This window comes from Salmo salar, chromosome 12, assembly GCF_965601325.2.
Source record: "Salmo salar chromosome 12, fSalSal1, whole genome shotgun sequence".
Lineage (NCBI taxonomy): Eukaryota > Metazoa > Chordata > Actinopteri > Salmoniformes > Salmonidae > Salmo > Salmo salar.
In genome coordinates this window covers 18,960,001-18,977,159 of record NC_138302.1, presented here as the reverse complement: position 1 = coordinate 18,977,159, position 17,159 = coordinate 18,960,001, and the positions used below count along the sequence as shown (strand labels likewise).

The window sequence follows — 17,159 nt, the reverse complement described above, 5'->3', positions numbered from 1 at the left end:
GTCGACCACTTCCTCGCCTGGCGCCGCAGCTAAACATCAACAGAAGGTGTCCTCCGTTCTGTTCCGCCCGCGGCGGTGAATCGCAACGTCTCTGAGTGAGCCCAAGGTGCTGAATGAACAAAAAACAGTACAATCGTGATTCTAGTGATTCTACAGTTTTCTATGAGATTCTAAAGATTCTATGAGATTCTACAGTTTCTACAGATTCAATGCCTCCATCCTCTATTCCCCAAACAGAAAGGAGGAACATGCTTTGGAAAAGGACTGCAATTACTACTTTTAAAAAGGTGTATTGAGGGTTTTTGTGAGTGAATGCGAAGCTACCTGACCATGGTCTACACTAAGGGCAAGGTCATACTTCTGATATTCTGTGGAATCCTCGCTGTGCATTGTGGCTCCGCACTAATCTAACATTCCGTAATGTATTGACCCTATTGTCAGGAATTCTCCAGAATGTGAATAAATGGACTTTAGAAGGAGAAGGTTCTGAGAAGTTATGGTTATAGAACCATCTAAAGTGAATGGACTCTGATGGCTGAAATAAGCGGTACATGCTTACCATTTTATGAACAGAGATGGTTTTGAAGGAGTTTTGAATTTGTTTTTCAATTGATAGTTTTGACGACCTTGTCGATTGACAAAGGGGCTACTGTTTGTGTGTTGTGGTGAAGAGCAAAATTTATCAGCCCCAGCCGTAGGTAGCCTTTTCTCTATTCTGTGACAGTTTTAAAAAACAAAAAACATGTTTCTTTTTCAGGCGATATGCTTTATTAAGTTTGCGCCATCTCTTTTAAGAAGAAAATAAAATAAATGGTCCTGTATTTCCTCTCTAGTTAGTTGCTCCATAAAGAAATGGTCCTGTATTTCCTCTCTAGTTTGTTGTTCCATAAAGAAATGGTCCTGTATTTCCCCTTGTTAACGGCTGTCGTCGGAATAAGACCAAAATGCAGCGGGGAAATGTGCACTCATCTTCTTTATTATTAACGGACAAGAAGGAGAACCAAAATAAACACGTACACAAAGAAAACACAACGACTATTCACAGGCTGGTAAGGCACAAGGCTATACACAGAACAATCTCCCACAAAGAACTCAACAAACACACACCTATATATAGACTCTCAATCAGAGGCAACTAGAAAACACCTGCCTCCAATTGAGAGTCCAACCCCAATTAACAAAACATAGAAATACGAAAGACAGAACATAGAAATACACTAACATATAACAGTGCCCAAAAACCCCCGGAATACATAAATCAAATACCCTACTAAACAAACCACCACTCCGAACCACATAAAACAAATACCCTCTGCCACGTCCTGACCAAACTACAATAACAAATAACCCCTTTTACTGGTCAGGACGTGACACCCCTCTAGTTAGTTGCTCCATAAAGAAATGGTCCTGTATTTCCTCTCTAGTTTGCTGCTCCATAAAGAAATGGTCCTGTATTTCCTCTCTAGTTAGTTGCTCCATAAAGAAATGGTCCTGTATTTCCTCTCTAGTTAGTTGCTCCATAAAGAAATGGTCCTGTATTTCCCCTCTAGTTTGTTGCTCCATAAAGAAATGGTCCTGTATTTCCCCTCTAGTTTGTTGCTCCATAAAGAAATGGTCCTGTATTTCCCCTCTAGTTTGTTGCTCCATAAAGAAATGTTCCTGTATTTCCCCTCTAGTTTGTTGCTCCATAAAGAAATGGTCCTGTATTTCCCCTCTAGTTTGTTGCTCCATAAAGAAATGGTCCTGTATTTCCCCTCTAGTTTGTTGCTCCATAAAGAAATGTTCCTGTATTTCCCCTCTAGTTTGTTGCTCCATAAAGAAATGGTCCTGTATTTCCCCTCTAGTTTGTTGCTCCATAAAGAAATGGTCCTGTATTTCCTCTCTAGTTAGTTGCTCCATAAAGAAATGGTCCTGTATTTCCTCTCTAGTTTGTTGCGCCATAAAGAAATTAGAGGTCGACCTATTAATAGGCATGGCCGAATAATTAGGGACGATTTCAAGTTTTCATAACAATCGGTGATCAGCAATTTTGGACGCCGATTACATTGCATTCCACGAGGAAACTGTGGCAGGCTGACCACCTGATACTCAAGTGCAGCAAGGAGCCAAGGTAAGTTGCTAGCTAGCATTAAATGTATCCTATAAAAAACAATCTATCTTCACTTAATCACTAGTTAACTACAGATGGTTGATGATATTACTAGGTTAACTAGCTTGTCCTGCGTTGCATATAATCAATGCGGTGCCTGTTAATATATCATCGAATCACAGCCTACTTTTCCAAACGTATGATGATTTAACAAATGCGCATTCAAGAAAAAAACACAGTTTCTTTTATATACACAGAAGTATATATTTTTAAACCTGCATATTTAGTTAAAATAAATATATTGTAGCAGGCAATATTAACTAGGGAAATTGTGTCACTTCTGTTGCGTTCATTGCATGTAGAGTCAGTGTATATGCAACAGTTTGGGGCCCAGGGCTCGTTGCGAACTAATTTGCCAGAATTATACTTAATTATGACATAACATTGAAGGTTGTGCAATGTAACAGCAATATTTAGACTTATGGATGCCACCCGTTTGATAAAATACGGAACGGTTCCGTATTTCACTGAAAGAATAAACGTTTTGTTTTTCGAAATGATAGTTTCCGGATTTGACCATATCAAATTTGATTGGTCACATACACATGGTTAGCAGATGTTAACGCGAGTGTAGCGAAATGCTTGTGCTTCTAGTTCTGACTGTGCAGTAATATCTAACAAGTGATCTAACAATTTCACAACAACTACCTTATACACACAAGTGTAAAAGAATGAATAAGAATATGTACATATAAATATATGGATGAGCGATGGCCGTGTGGCATAGGCAGGATGCAGTAGATGGTATAGAGTACAGTATATACATATGAGATGAGTAATGTAGGGTATGTTAACATTATATAAAGTGGCATTGTTTAAAGTGATTAGTGATACATTTATTACATCCAATTTTTAATTATTAAAGTGGCTAGAGATTTGAGTCAGTATGTTGGCAGCAGCCACTCAATGTTAGTGATGTCTGAGGGCCTTGAGATAGAAGCTGTTTTTCAGTCTCTCAGTCCCAGCTTTGATGCACCTGTACTGACCTCACCTTCTGGATGATAGCGGGGTGAACAGGCAGTGGCTCGGGTGGTTGTTGTCCTTGATGATCTTTTTGGCCTTCCTGTGACATTGGGTGGTGTAGGTGTCCTGGAGGACAGGTAGTTTGCCCCCAGTGATGCGTTGTGCAGACCTCACTACCCTCTGGAGAGCCTTACGGTTGTGGGCGGAGCAGTTGCCGTACCAGGCGGTGATACAGCCCGACAGGATGCTCTCGATTTTGCAGTTTGTGTGTTTTCGGTGACAAGCCAAATTTCTTCAGCCTCCTGAGGTTGAAGAGGCGCTGCTGCGCCTTCTTCACCACGCTGTCTGTGTTGGAGGACCATTTCAGTTTGTCCGTGATGTGTACGCCGAGGAACTTAAAAGGGGGGGTGCTCCCTCTGCTGTTTCCTTAAGTCCACGATCATCTCCTTTGTTTTGTTGACGTTGAGTGAGAGGTTATTTTCCTGACACCACACTCCGAGGGCCCTCACCTCCTCCCTGTAGGCTGTCTCGTCGTTGTTGGTAATCAAGCTTACTACTGTAGTGTCGTCTGCAAACTTGATGATTGAGTTGGATACGTGCATGGCCATGCAGTCATGGGTGAACAGGGAGTACAGGAGAGGGCTCAGAACACACCCTTGTGGGGCCCCAGTGTTGAGGATCAGCAGGGTGGAGATGTTGTTTCCTACCCTCACCACCTGGGGGCGGCCCGTCAAAGTCCAGGACCCAGTTGCACAGGGAGGGGTCGAGACCCAAGGTCTCGAGCTTAATGACGAGTTTGGAGGGTACTATGGTGTTAAATGCTGAGCTGTAATCAATGAACAGCATTCTTACATAGGTATTCCTCTTGTCCAGATGGGTTAGGGCAGTGTGCAGTGTGATTGCGATTGTGTCGTCTGTGGACCTATTGGGGCGGTAAGCAAATTGGAGTAGGTCTAGGGTGTCAGGTAGGGTGGAGGTGATATGGTCCTTGACTTGTCTCTCAAAGCACTTCATGATGACGGAAGTGAGTGCTACAGGGCGGTAGTCATTCAGCTCAGTTACCTTAGCTTTCTTGGGAACAGGAACAATGGTGGCCCTATTGAAGCATGTGGGGACAGCAGACTGGGATAAGGATTGATTGAATATGTCTGTAAACACACCAGTCAGCTGGTCTGCGTAAGCGCTGAGGACGCGGCTGGGGATGCCGTCTGGGCCGGCAGCCTTGCGAGGGTTAACACGGTTAAATGTTTTACTCACGTTGGCCGTGGTGAAGGAGAGCCCACAGGTTTTGGTAGCGGGCCATGTCAGTGGCACTGTATTGTCCTCAAAGCGAGCAAAGAAGTTGTTTAGTCTGTCTGGGAGCAAGACGTCAAATGTTATGTTCCTTTTGATGGCGTAGAAGGCCCTTCTTGCCTTGTCTTGTCTCTCAGATTGTTCACAGCTTTGTTGAAGTTACCTGTGGTGCAGCGCTCTCTCTCTCTCTCTCTCTCTCTCTCTCTCTCTCTCCACTTCTCTTTAAATAACTTGGAGCTTTAGTGGGAATTGGAACAAATTTAACCACCCTCCCTCTTTCTCCTCTCCTCCCTTCCTTAAGTCACCCTTCCCCCTCTTCTTGCTCTCCTCCCCCTCTCCCTCTCTCCTACTTCGCCACATCTATAATTGTTATTGATTCAGTTCTCGTTAAGACTGTTGTTCACCACCCTGAGATTCACGGCCCCTCTATTAAAGGCTTCCGAGGGAGAGAGGAGAGGAAGGATGGCATGATAGAAAAACGGGAGAAAAGAAAATAGGAATAAAAAAGGAGTGACAGCCTTGTCTGTCAGTGTAGCGCCCCCCCCCCCCCCCCCCCCAATCTTCTGCACTCTTTTGATCTGCTAGGTTCTCAGTTCAGAGAAGGTTTAGTGAGATGCTGATCTGTCTGTTTAGTATGATCCTCTGGCTATGACAATAAGAACTAAGTGCTGCAGAAGTTAACTAACTTCTCTCTCTGTCTCTTTCGCTGTCTGTCTGTCTGTCTGTCTGTCTGTCTGTCTGTCTGTCTGTCTGTCTGTCTGTCTGTCTGTCTGTCTGTCTGTCTGTCTGTCTGTCTGTCTGTCTGTCTGTCTGTCTGTCTGTCTGTCTGTCTGTTTCTGTCTGTCTGTTTCTGTCTGTCTGTTTCTCTCTGTCTGTCTGTCTGTCTGTTTCTGTCTGTCTGTCTGTCTGTTTCTCTCTGTCTGTCTGTCTGTTTCTCTCTGTCTGTCTGTCTGTTTCTCTCTGTCTGTCTGTCTGTCTGTCTGTCTGTCTGTCTGTCTGTCTGTCTGTCTGTCTGTCTGTCTGTCTGTCTGTCTGTCTGTTTCTGTCTGTCTGTCTGTTTCTGTCTGTCTGTTTCTGTCTGTCTGTTTCTCTCTGTCTGTCTGTCTGTTTCTGTCTGTCTGTCTGTCTGTTTCTCTCTGTCTGTCTGTCTGTTTCTCTCTGTCTGTCTGTCTGTCTGTTTCTCTCTGTCTGTCTGTCTGTTTCTCTCTGTCTGTCTGTCTGTCTGTCTGTCTGTCTGTCTGTCTGTCTGTCTGTCTGTCTGTCTGTCTGTCTGTCTGTCTGTCTGTCTGTCTGTCTGTCTGTCTCTCTATCTCTCTCCACCTCCACCTCCATTTTTCCCTGTCTTCCCTTCTTCTCCTCCTCTAAAGGATAATAACATAATTGGGTTTTGGCCTTTCTAGGGAGTTTTTCCTAGCCACCGTGCTTCTACACCTGCATTGCTTGCTGTTTGGGGTTTTAGGCTGGGTTTCTGTACAGCACTTTGAGATATCAGCTGATGTAAGAAGGGCTATATAAATACATTTGATTTGATAATTAGAGCAGGTCTTTTGCTGCATGGTGTAACTCCATTCCCTGGACTCTAATTGATTGCCTTCATGGGGACTTGTTATATTCCTCCCTGGATGTGGATGAGATGTTGTTTATTTTCCTCTGTGTGTGTGTGTGTGTGTGGAGAGAGGGAGAGAGAAAGAGATTGTGTGTGTATTTTAGTTTACTCTGAATGGGTGAGTTGCCAGCCTGACAGAGCAGAGTAGGAGCACTACCACAGATAGCTTCTATCATAGAATGGAAATGATATAGTATTGATTACAGTTTCTCTACTGCTTTTCTACAGCTTCAATATGATAGAGGTCATTTGGACTTACATACATACATTTGGGCTGGTGTTCAATCAAACCGGCACTTCAGAAACCCCAGACTGTGGTTTGTTTACGTCAGTATGTATGGCTGTCCTATGTCTTAGTTGTGGTAAACAGGTCTTGATCTGTGCCTTCCATTTTAGCCTCTGTTTCTTAGGTAATTTCATTTGGTGTGGAACTGAACAGAAGGACATGCTCATGTTTGGCTGGACTTCTAATACCTTTTTTGCACTTGGTTAGAGCCTGTAAGTAAGCATTTCACCTGTTGTATTCGGCGCACGTGACAAATAAACTTTGATTTGATTCTCTCTAGGCCCTATGTGGCTGTTGGTAGGGCATGGTGCTTGAAACATTAGGGTTGTGGGTTTGCGTAAAATATTATTTGAAGTGTTGGTTTTGAGTTATCAAAGGAAGTGTTCTTTGTAACCAGGCATGAAGTTTACATGAGAGAGTAATATGACCCAGGTTACCACTCAACCAACTAGAGTGCATAGCAATGGTGTTGGATCTGTGACATCCAATAGCAATGGTGTTGGATCTGTGACATCCAATAGCAATGGTGTTGGATCTGTGACATCCAATAGCAATGGTGTTGGATCTGTGACATCCAATAGCAATGGTGTTGGGTCTGTGACATCCACTACTCAAACAAACAGCAACACATTATTACACAGAGCCATGATCACACGGAACGTCCTTCTATCTAATTACTCAAACAAACAGCAACATGACCTGGACAAAAATATTCAACATTTCATGGAGTGGTGGGGACTGTGAAGACACACACACACACCACACACACACACACACACACACACACACACATTCTTTATATTAGTTGTGTTGTTTGTACTCTTATTAATGACATTGTTTTAGTTGTGTTGTTTGTACTATTATTAATGACGTTGTTTTAGTTGTGTTGTTTGTACTATTATTAATGACATTGTTTTAGTTGTGTTGTTTGTACTATTATTAATGACGTTGTTTTAGTTGTGTTGTTTGTACTATTATTAATGACATTGTTTTAGTTGTGTTGTTTGTACTATTATTAATGACGTTGTTTTAGTTGTGTTGTTTGTACTATTATTAATGACATTGTTTTAGTTGTGTTGTTTGTACTATTATTAATGACATTGTTTTAGTTGTGTTGTTTGTACTATTATTAATGACATTGTTTTAGTTGTGTTGTTTGTACTATTATTAATGACATTGTTTTAGTTGTGTTGTTTGTACTATTAGTAATGACATTGTTTTAGTTGTGTTGTTTGTACTATTATTAATGACATTGTTTTAGTTGTGTTGTTTGTACTATTATTAATGACATTGTTTTAGTTGTGTTGTTTGTACTATTATTAATGACATTGTTTTAGTTGTGTTGTTTGTACTATTATTAATGACATTGTTTTAGTTGTGTTGTTTGTACTATTATTAATGACATTGTTTTAGTTGTGTTGTTTGTACTATTATTAATGACATTGTTTTAGTTGTGTTGTTTGTACTATTATTAATGACATTGTTTTAGTTGTGTTGTTTGTACTATTATTAATGACATTGTTTTAGTTGTGTTGTTTGTACTATTATTAATGATGTTGTTTTAGTTGTGTTGTTTGTACTATTATTAATGACATTGTTTTAGTTGTGTTGTTTGTACTATTATTAAGGACGTTGTTTTAGTTGTGTTGTTTGTACTATTATTAAGGACGTTGTTTTAGTTGTGTTGTTTGTACTATTATTAAGGACGTTGTTTTAGTTGTGTTGTTTGTACTATTATTAATGACATTGTTTTAGTTGTGTTGTTTCTAGATGGTTGTATTTTCAATGTGTGCGGCTGTCCTTGTGTATCAGTGTTTTGTTACTTGTCTTGTTTGGTGTTGTTTGTGGACCCCAGGAAGAACGGCTGCTTCTTCTGCAGGAGCTAATAACCCCCCCCCTCCCCCCTTCCTCCACCTTAAAAACCGTTGTCCAGATCTGGATGTATAACAGCCAGGGTTAAGCTTAACTTGTTCCCAAAAGCTAGTTTAATCTCCCTCTTAGCAGCAGCTCTGCCTCTTAACCTGCATGGAGAGGAGAGGGGGAGAGAGAGAAAGAGAGCGAAGTAGTGAGAGGAAAGAGAGAGGGAGAGCAAAGGCGAAAGAGAGGCTGGGAGACCAAGCTACTTTTATTTTAAGTGGTATTGATCTGCCCGCATTTCCTTTGGCATCACAGTAGGCTTGACTTGAAGGACAAAACCTCCCGTCGAGTTACCCCCGCTCTCCCTTCCTTCCGCTTCCCTCTTTCTCACTCCCTCCCAAACACCATACCACCCCCACCTCTCTACTCCAACCCCCTTAAACCTCTTATACCCATCTTCACTCCTCAGCTTTTTCACCAAGCAGTTTCTTTTCCTCTTCTCCTCTCCTCCTCTTTCCTTTTAGAGAGAGTGTGGAGAGGGGGGAGGGAGGAAGAGGTGGAGGAGAGGGAGGGGGAGGGAGGGGGAGGAGGGAAGAAAAGAAGGACGTGTGGGGCGGAGGAAACTGCAATATGTATTTGCGTTACTTCACAGGGTTGCCAAGCAACAGCTGAATCCAGTATTTACAGTTAATAAAAAGTGAGTGACATTAGCTAACAGTGTTATATTAGGTAAAGAAGGGATTTGCTTTTAAGAAAAGAAAATTAAAGCCAAGGTGTGTGTGTGTGTGTGTGTGTGTGGGGGGGGGTGGGGTCTGTCTGTAGAACTGTAAGTGGAAGTGAGCCAGTGCACCTTGCTCCCCGTCTAATACAAACCTGAATCCTGTATTTAGTTGTTCTCTCTGTCTTCCCTGCAGGGTTTGAAAGCATTTTGGAAGGGCTGTTCGGGCCGGGACTAGTCAAAGATATTACCCTTTTTCAAGGTAAGCATGCCCTCTCTGACTACCTCCATACCTGTGTCCCAAATGGCACCCTATTCTCCATCTAGTGCACTGCTTTTCACCCACAGGCCCAGGGCCCATAGAGATCAATAGTAATGGGATCTTTTTGTAGGCACTAACTCCGCCATGGCTCGTTGATGATATATATGATGATATATATCTTTTTTTGTAGGGTTTATAGATAAATGCCAAAAATACAGTCAGAGGTTAACACCGGCTTAGGAGATCTTCTACGTTTTGTTCTATGAGATAATCTTCATCAGCAAACGTCACTTTTTAGGGAATTTTGAAGCATTAATGTTTTCAAATAAGCAAATAAAGCACATAAAGGCTTCATACATCGTAAAGGTCATGTTAACTAACTGATATTATCTCATTGAACAAAACGTAGAAGATCTCCTAAGCCGGTGTTAACCTCAGACCTTACAATATATTATTAATATATCAAACTCTTAATATATGTTATAATATATTATTAATATATCAAACTCTTAATATATGTTATAATATATTATTAATATATCAAACTCTTAATATATGTTACAATATATTATTAATATATCAAACTCTTAATATATGTTACAATATATTATTAATACATCAAACTCTTGTGGCTCAGTTGGTAGAGCATGGTGTTTGCAACTCCAGCATGGTGTGTGCAACGCCAGGGTTGTGGGTTTGATTCCCACGGGGGGCCAGTACAAAAAAAAATGCATGAAATGAAATGTATGCATTCACTACTGTAAGTCGCTCTGGATAAGAGTGTCTGCTAAATGACTAAAATGTAAATATATGTTACAATATATTATTAATATATCAAACTCTTAATATATGTTACAATATATTATTAATATATCAAACTCTTAATATATGTTACAATATATTATTAATATATCAAACTCTTAATATATGTTACAATATATTATTAATATATCAAACTCTTAATATATGTTACAATATATTATTAATATATCAAACTCTTAATATATGTTACAATATATTATTAATCTATCAAACTCTTAATATATGTTACAATATATTATTAATATATCAAACTCTTAATATATGTTATAATATATTATTAATATATCAAACTCTTACTATATGTTACAATATATTATTAATATATCAAACTCTTAATATATGTTACAATATATTATTAATATATCAAACTCTTATTTGTTTTTAGTCATTAGTCATATACTTGAAGGTAATGTATAATTTTACTTCTATATGTTACAATATATTATTAAAATATCAAACTCAGGAGCTGAAAGGAGTTCTAAATGTTTAGTTTCCTGAATGGAATTACAACCCCTCAAATTACCCAAAGACCACGACGACAACAACAACACCTTGTGCATCATCGCAACAAGCATGCAGCTGGACTGCTTCAATACACATTACTTCTAACACAAAGAGAGTGTGTGGGTCAGGATAATCAAATGTCAAATTATGCAGCCCCTCAACCTAGCCAGCCAGAGCTCTCTATCCTCTCTCTCTCTCAATTCAATTCAATTTAAGGGGCTTTATTGGCATGGGAAACATATGTGAAGTAGATAATAAACAATAAAAAATGATCAGTAAACATTACACTTACAAAAGTTCAAAAAGAATAAAGACATTTTAAATGTCATTATGTGTATATATACAGTGTTGTAATGATGTGTAAATAGTTAGTACAAAAGGTAAAATAAATCAACATAAATATGGGTTGTATTTACAATGGTGTTTGTTCTTCACTGGTTGCCCTTTTCTTGTGGCAACAGGTCACAGATCTTGCTGCTGGGATGGCACACTGTGGTATTTCACCCAATAGATATGGGAGTTTATTAAAATTGTATTTGTTTTCTAATTCTTTGTGGGTCTTTGTAATCTGAGGGAAATATGTGTCTCTAATATGGTCATACATTTGGCAGGAAGTTAGGAAGTGCAGCTCAGTTTCCACCTCATTTTGTGAGCAGTGTGCACATAGCCTGTCTTCTCTTGAGAGCCAGGTCTGCCTTTCTCAATAGCAAGGCTATGCTCACTGAGTCTGTACATAGTCAAAGCTTTCCTTCATTTTGGGTCAGTCACAGTGGTCAGGTATTCTGCCACTGTGTACTCTCTGTTTAGGGCCAAATAGCTTCTAGTTTGCTCTGTTTTTTTTAAAATTCTTTCCAATGTGTCAAGTAATAATCGTTTTGTTTTCTCATGATTTGGTTGGGTCTAATTGTGTTGCTGTCCTGGAACTCTGCGGGGTCTGTTACACAAACAGACCTCTCTCTCTCTCTCTCTCTCTCTCTCTCTCTCTCTCTCTCTCTCTCTCTCTCTCTCTCTCTCTCTCTCTCTCTCTCCTCTCTCCCAGTTGAGTGCAGCAGGGTGGGGGGTCATGCTAGCTGTTGGACGGTAGCTAATTGGCTCTTTTCCAGGGCTATTGTAACTACTGGAACCACAGGGGCCCACTCACTCACCTTTGACCTTTTGACACACCATGGGTAAAAAGAGAAGTGAACTTAGCAACACGATATAATGTACAGAACTCACAGCGGAGGAAACACCGTACACCTGGCGACCTGGTCAGCGTGCACTGCGCCCGGCGCGACACAGGAGTCGCTAGTGCGCTCTTTTATCTCTCTCCCTCTTTCTCTCTATCATCCCCCTCTCTCTCTTATCCCCCTCTCTCTCTCTTATCCCCCCTCTCTCTATCTCTCTCTCTCTCTCTTATCCCCCTTTCTCAATCTCTTTTATCCCTCTCTTTCTCTCTTATCCCTCTCTCTTATCCCCCTCTCTTATCCCCATCTCTCTCTTTTATCCCTCTCTCTCTCTCTTATCCATCTCTCTTATCCCCATCTCTCTCTCCCTCTCTTATCCCCCTCTCTCTCTCTCTTACCCCGCCCTCTCTCTCCCTCTCTTATCCCCTGTCTCTCGCTCTCACCACCCCTCTCTCTCTCTCTCACCCCCCTCTCTCCCCCTCTCTCTCTTATCCCCCCTCTCTCTCTGTCTTATCCCCCCTCTCTCTCTCTCTTATCCCCCCTCTCTCTCTGTCTTATCCCCCTCTCTCTCCCTCTCTTATCGCCCCTCTCTCTCTCTCTCTCTCTCTGTCTTATCCCCCTCTCACCACCCCCCACTCTCTCTCTATCATCCCTCTCTCATCCCCCTCTCTCTCTCTCATCCCCCTCTCTCTCTCTCATCCCCTCTCTCTCTCTTATCCATCTCTCTTATCCCCATCTCCCTCTCTTATCCCTCTCTCTCACCCCCCTCTCTCTCTCACCCCCCCTCTCTCTCTCTCATCGCCCTCTCTCTCTCTGTCTTATCCCCCTCTTATCCCATCTCTCTCTCTCCCTCTCTTCTCTCCCCTCTCTCTCTCTGTCTTATCTCCCTCTCACCACCCCCTCTCTCTCTATCATCCCTCTCTCTATCATCCCCCTCTCTCTCATCCCCCCTCTCTATCTCTCTCTCTCTCTCTCTTATCCCCCTTTCTCAATCTCTTTTATCCCTCTCTCTCTTTCTCTCTCTCTTGTCTACCTCTCTCTCTCATCCCCCTCTCTCTCTAATCCCCCCGTTCTCTCTTATCCCCCTCTCTCTCTCTCATCCCCCCCTCTCTCTCTCTCATCCCCCCTCTCTTTTATCCCTCTCTCTCTCTTTTATCCCTCTCTTTCTCTCTTATCCCTCTCTCTCACCCCCCTCTCTCTCACCCCCCTCTCTCTCTCTCTCTCTCTCTCATCGCCCTCTCTCTCTCTCTTATCCCCCTCTTATCCCCTCTCTCTCTCTCCCTCTCTTATCTCCCCTCTCTCTCTGTCTTATCCCCCTCTCACCACCCCCTCTCTCTCTATCATCCCTCTCTCTCTTATCCCCCTCTCTGTCTTATCTCTCTCTCTCTCTCTCTCATCCCCCCTCTCTCTCTCATCCCCCCCTCTCTCTCTCTCTCTCTCTCTCTCTCATCGCCCCTCTCTCTCTATCATCCCTCTCTCTCTTTTATCCCTCTCTTTCTCTCTTATCCCTCTCTCTTATCCCCCTCTCTTTTATCCCGCTCTCTCTCTTATCCATCTCTCTTATCCCCATCTCCCTCTCTTATCCCTCTCTCTCACCCCCCCTCTCTCACATCGCCCTCTCTCTCTCTGTCTTATCTCCCTCTTATCCCCTCTCTCTCTCTCCCTCTCTTATTTCCCCCCTCTCTGTCTTATCCCCCTCTCTCTCTATCATCCCCCTCTCTCTCTCTATCATCCCCCTCTCTCGCTCTTATCCCCCCTCTCTCTCTCTCTCATCCCCCCCTCTCTCTCTCATCCCCCTCTCTCTCTCATCCCCTCTCTTTCTCTCTTATCCCTCTCTCGTATCCCCCTCTCTCTTTTATCCCGCTCTCTCTCTTATCCATCTCTCTTATCCCCATCTCCCTCTCTTATCCCTCTCTCTTATCCCCCCTCTCTCTCTCACCCCCCCCCCTCTCTCTCTCTCTCTCTCTCTCTCATTGCCCTCTCTCTCTGTCTTATCCCCCTCTTATCCCCTCTCTCTGTCTTATCCCCCTCTTATCCACTCTCTCTCTCTGTCTTATCCCCCTCTCACCATCCCCCTCTCACCATCCCCCTCTCTCTATCATCCCCCTCTCTCTCTTATCCCCCTCTCTCTCTCTTATCCCCCTCTCTCTCTTATCCCCCCTCTCTCTATCTCTCTCTCTTATCCCCCTCTCACTCCCTCTCTCTTATCCCTCTCTCTCTCTCTCTCTCTCATCCCCCCTCCCTCTCTTGTCCCCCCTCTCTCTCTCCCTCTCTTATCCCCCTCTCTCTCTCACTCCCTCTCTTATCCCCTCTCTCTCTCTTATCCCCCCTCTCTCTCTCCCTCTCTTATCCCCCTCTCTCTCTCTCTCATCCCCCCTCTCTCTGTCTCATCCCCATGTCATATTATGTATATGTTCAGTGTTGTAACGATGTGCAAATGGTTAAGGAAAATAAATAAACATAAATATGGGTTGTATTTACAATGGTGTTTGTTCTTCACACAAATCTTGCTGCTGTGATGGCACACTGTGGTATTTCACCTAATAGATATGGGAGTTTATCAAAACTGGGTTTGTTTTCTAATTCTTTGTGGATCTGTCTAATCTGAGGGAAATATGTGTCTCTAATATGATCATACATTGTGCAGGAGGTTAGGAAGTGCAGCTCAGTTTCCACCTCATTCTGTGGGCAGTGTGCACATAGCCTGTCTTCTCTTGAGAGCCAGGTCTGCCTATGGCGCCTTTCTCAATAGCAAGGCTATGCTCACTGAGTCTGTACATAGTCAAAGCTTTCCTTAAGTTTGGGTCAGTCACAGTGGTCAGGTATTCTGCCACTGTGCACTCTGTGTTTAGGGCCAAATAGCATTCTACTTTGCTCTGTCTTTTGTTAATTCTTTCCAATGTGTCAATGAATTTATCTTTTTGTTTTCTCATGATTTGGTTGGGTCAAATTGTGTTGCTGTCCTGGGACACTGTGGGGTCTGTTTGTGTTTGTGAACAGAGCCCCAGGACCAGCTTGCTTAGGGGACTCTTCTCTAGGTTCATCTCTCTGTAGGTGATGGCTTTGTTATGGAAGGTTTGGGAATCACTTCCTTTTAGGTGGTTGTAGATTTTAACAACTCTTTTCTGGATTTTTTAATTAGCTGGTATCGGTCTAATTCTTCTCTGCATGCATTATTTGGTGTTTTACGTTGTACAAGGAGGATATTCTAGCAGAATTCTGCATGCAGAGGCTCAATTTGGTGTTTGTCCCATTTTGTGAATTCTTGGTTGGTGAGCGGACCTCACAACCATAAAGAGGAATGGGTTCTATAACTGATTAAAGTATTTTTAGCCAGATCCTAATTGGTATGTTGAATTTTCTGTTCCTTTTGATGGCATAGAAGGCCCTTCTTGCCTTGTCTCTCAGATCGTTCACAGCTTTGTGGAAGTTACTTGTGGCGCTGATGTTTAGGCCGAGGTATGTATAGTTTTTGTGTACTCTTGGGCAACAGTGTCTAGATGGAATTTGTATTTGTGGTCCTGGTGACTGGACGTTTTTTGGAACACCATTATTTTGGTCTTACTGAGATTTACTGTCAGGGTCCAGGTCTGCAGAATGTTGTAATGATGAGTCCTTTGATTGGTTCATGATTTTGTTTATTGGAATTCTTTATTTTGAAGCAGTCCAGTTTATTAAGTGCGCCCCAAACCTCACTTCCATAAAGAGCTATTGGTAGGATTACACTGTCAAATATTTTGGTCCAAATTGTAATTGGGATCTTGATTTGGAATAATGTCATTTTTATTGCATACAATGCTCTGTGGGCTTTTTCTCTCTCTCTTATCCCCTCCTCTCTCTCTCTCTTATCCCCTCCTCTCTCTCTCTCTTATCCCCTCCTCTCTCTCTCTCTTATCCCCTCCTCTCTCTCTCTCTCTCTTATCCCCCTCCTCTCTCTCTCTCTCTATCCCCCTCCTCTCTCTCTCTCTCTTATCCTCCTCTCTCTCTCTCTCTTATCCTCCTCTCTCTCTCTCTCTTATCCTTCTCTCTCTCTCTCTCTCTCTCTCTCTTATCCCCTCCTCTCTCTCTCTCTTATCCCCCTCCTCTCTCTCTTATCCTCCTCTCTCTCTCTCTCTCTCATCCTCCTCTCTCTCTCTCTCTCTCTCTTATCCTCCTCTCTCTCTCTTATCCTTCTCTCTCTCTCTCTCTTATCCTTCTCTCTCTCTCTCTCTTATCCTTCTCTCTCTCTCTCTCTTATCCTTCTCTCTCTCTCTCTCTCTCTTATCCTCTCTCTCTCTTATCCTCCTCTCTCTCTTAACCTCCTCTCTCTCTCTTATCCCTCTCTCTCTTATCCCCCTCTCTCTCTCTCTCTTATCCCCCTCTCTCTCATCCCTCTCTCTCTCTCTCTCTCATCCCTCTCTCTCTTATCCCCCCTCTCTCTCTCTCTTATCCCCCTCTCTCTCATCGCCCTCTCTCTCTCTCTCTCTCTCCTCGCTCTCTCTCCTCGCTCTCTCTCTCATCCCTCGCTCTCTCTCTCATCCCTCGCTCTCTCTCTCATCCCTCTCTCTCTCTCATCCCTCTCTCTCTCTCTCATCCCTCTCTCTCTCTCTCATCCCTCTCTCCCTCTCTCTCTCTTATCCCCTCCTCTCTCTCTCTTATCCCCTCCTCTCTCTCTTTCTCTCTTATCCTCCTCTCTCTCTCTCTTATCCTCCTCTCTCTCTCTCTCTTTCTCTTACCCTCCTCTCTCTCTTATCCCTCCCTCTCTCTCTTCATCCCTCTCTCTCTCTCTCATCCCTCTCTCTCTCTCTTATCCCCCTCTCTCTCTCTCTCTCATCCCTCTCTCTCTCTCTCATCCCTCTCTCTCTCTCATCCCCTCTCTCTCTCTCTCATCCCTCTCTCTCTCTCTTATCCCCCTCTCTCTCTCTCTCCATCGCCCTCTCTCTCTCATCGCCCTCTCTCTCTCTCATCGCCCTCTCTCTCTCATCGCCCTCTCTCTCTCATCGCCCTCTCTCTCATCGCCCTCTCTCTCATTGCCCTCTCTCTCATCGCCCTCTCTCTCTCTCTATCCCTCTCTCTCTCTCTCTCTGATGACCCCTCTCTCTCTCTCTCTCTCTCTCTCTCTCTCTCTCCTTAATCCCTCTCCTCCTCTCTCTCTCTCTCTCTCTATCCCTCCTCTCTCTCTCTCTCTTATTCCTCCTCTCTCTCATCCTCCTCTCTCTCTCTCTCTCTTATCCTCCTCTCTCTCTCTCTCTCTTATCCTCCTCTCTCTCTCTCTCTTATCCTCCTCTCTCTCTCTCTCTTATCCTCCTCTCTCTCTCTCTTATCCTCCTCTCTCTCTCTCTTATCCCTCCTCTCTCTCTCCTCTCTCATCCCTCTCTCTCTCATCCTCTCTCTCTCTCTCTCATCCCCCCCTCTCTCTCTCTCTCTCTCATCCCTCCCTCTCTCTCTCTATCCCTCCCCTCTCTCTCTCTCATCCCCTCCCCTCTCTCTCTCTCATCCCCCCTCTCTCTCTCTCTCTTATCCCCCTCCCTCTCTCTTATCCCCCTCCCTCTCT

The 17,159-nt window shown here is 43.2% G+C and overlaps 1 protein-coding gene across 2 annotated transcripts in view; it reads left to right on the top strand.

Moving 5' to 3' along the window:
* The window catches only part of lcor (ligand dependent nuclear receptor corepressor), an 82,289-nt gene that overhangs the window by 25,873 nt on the left and 39,257 nt on the right, over window positions 1-17,159 (top strand). For both annotated transcript variants that reach the window (XM_082958683.1, XM_082958682.1), the window contains exon 2: window positions 9,069-9,134. In XM_082958683.1, coding sequence (XP_082814809.1) covers window positions 9,069-9,134 — 66 coding nt within the window. The remainder of the gene's footprint in view (window positions 1-9,068; window positions 9,135-17,159) is intronic.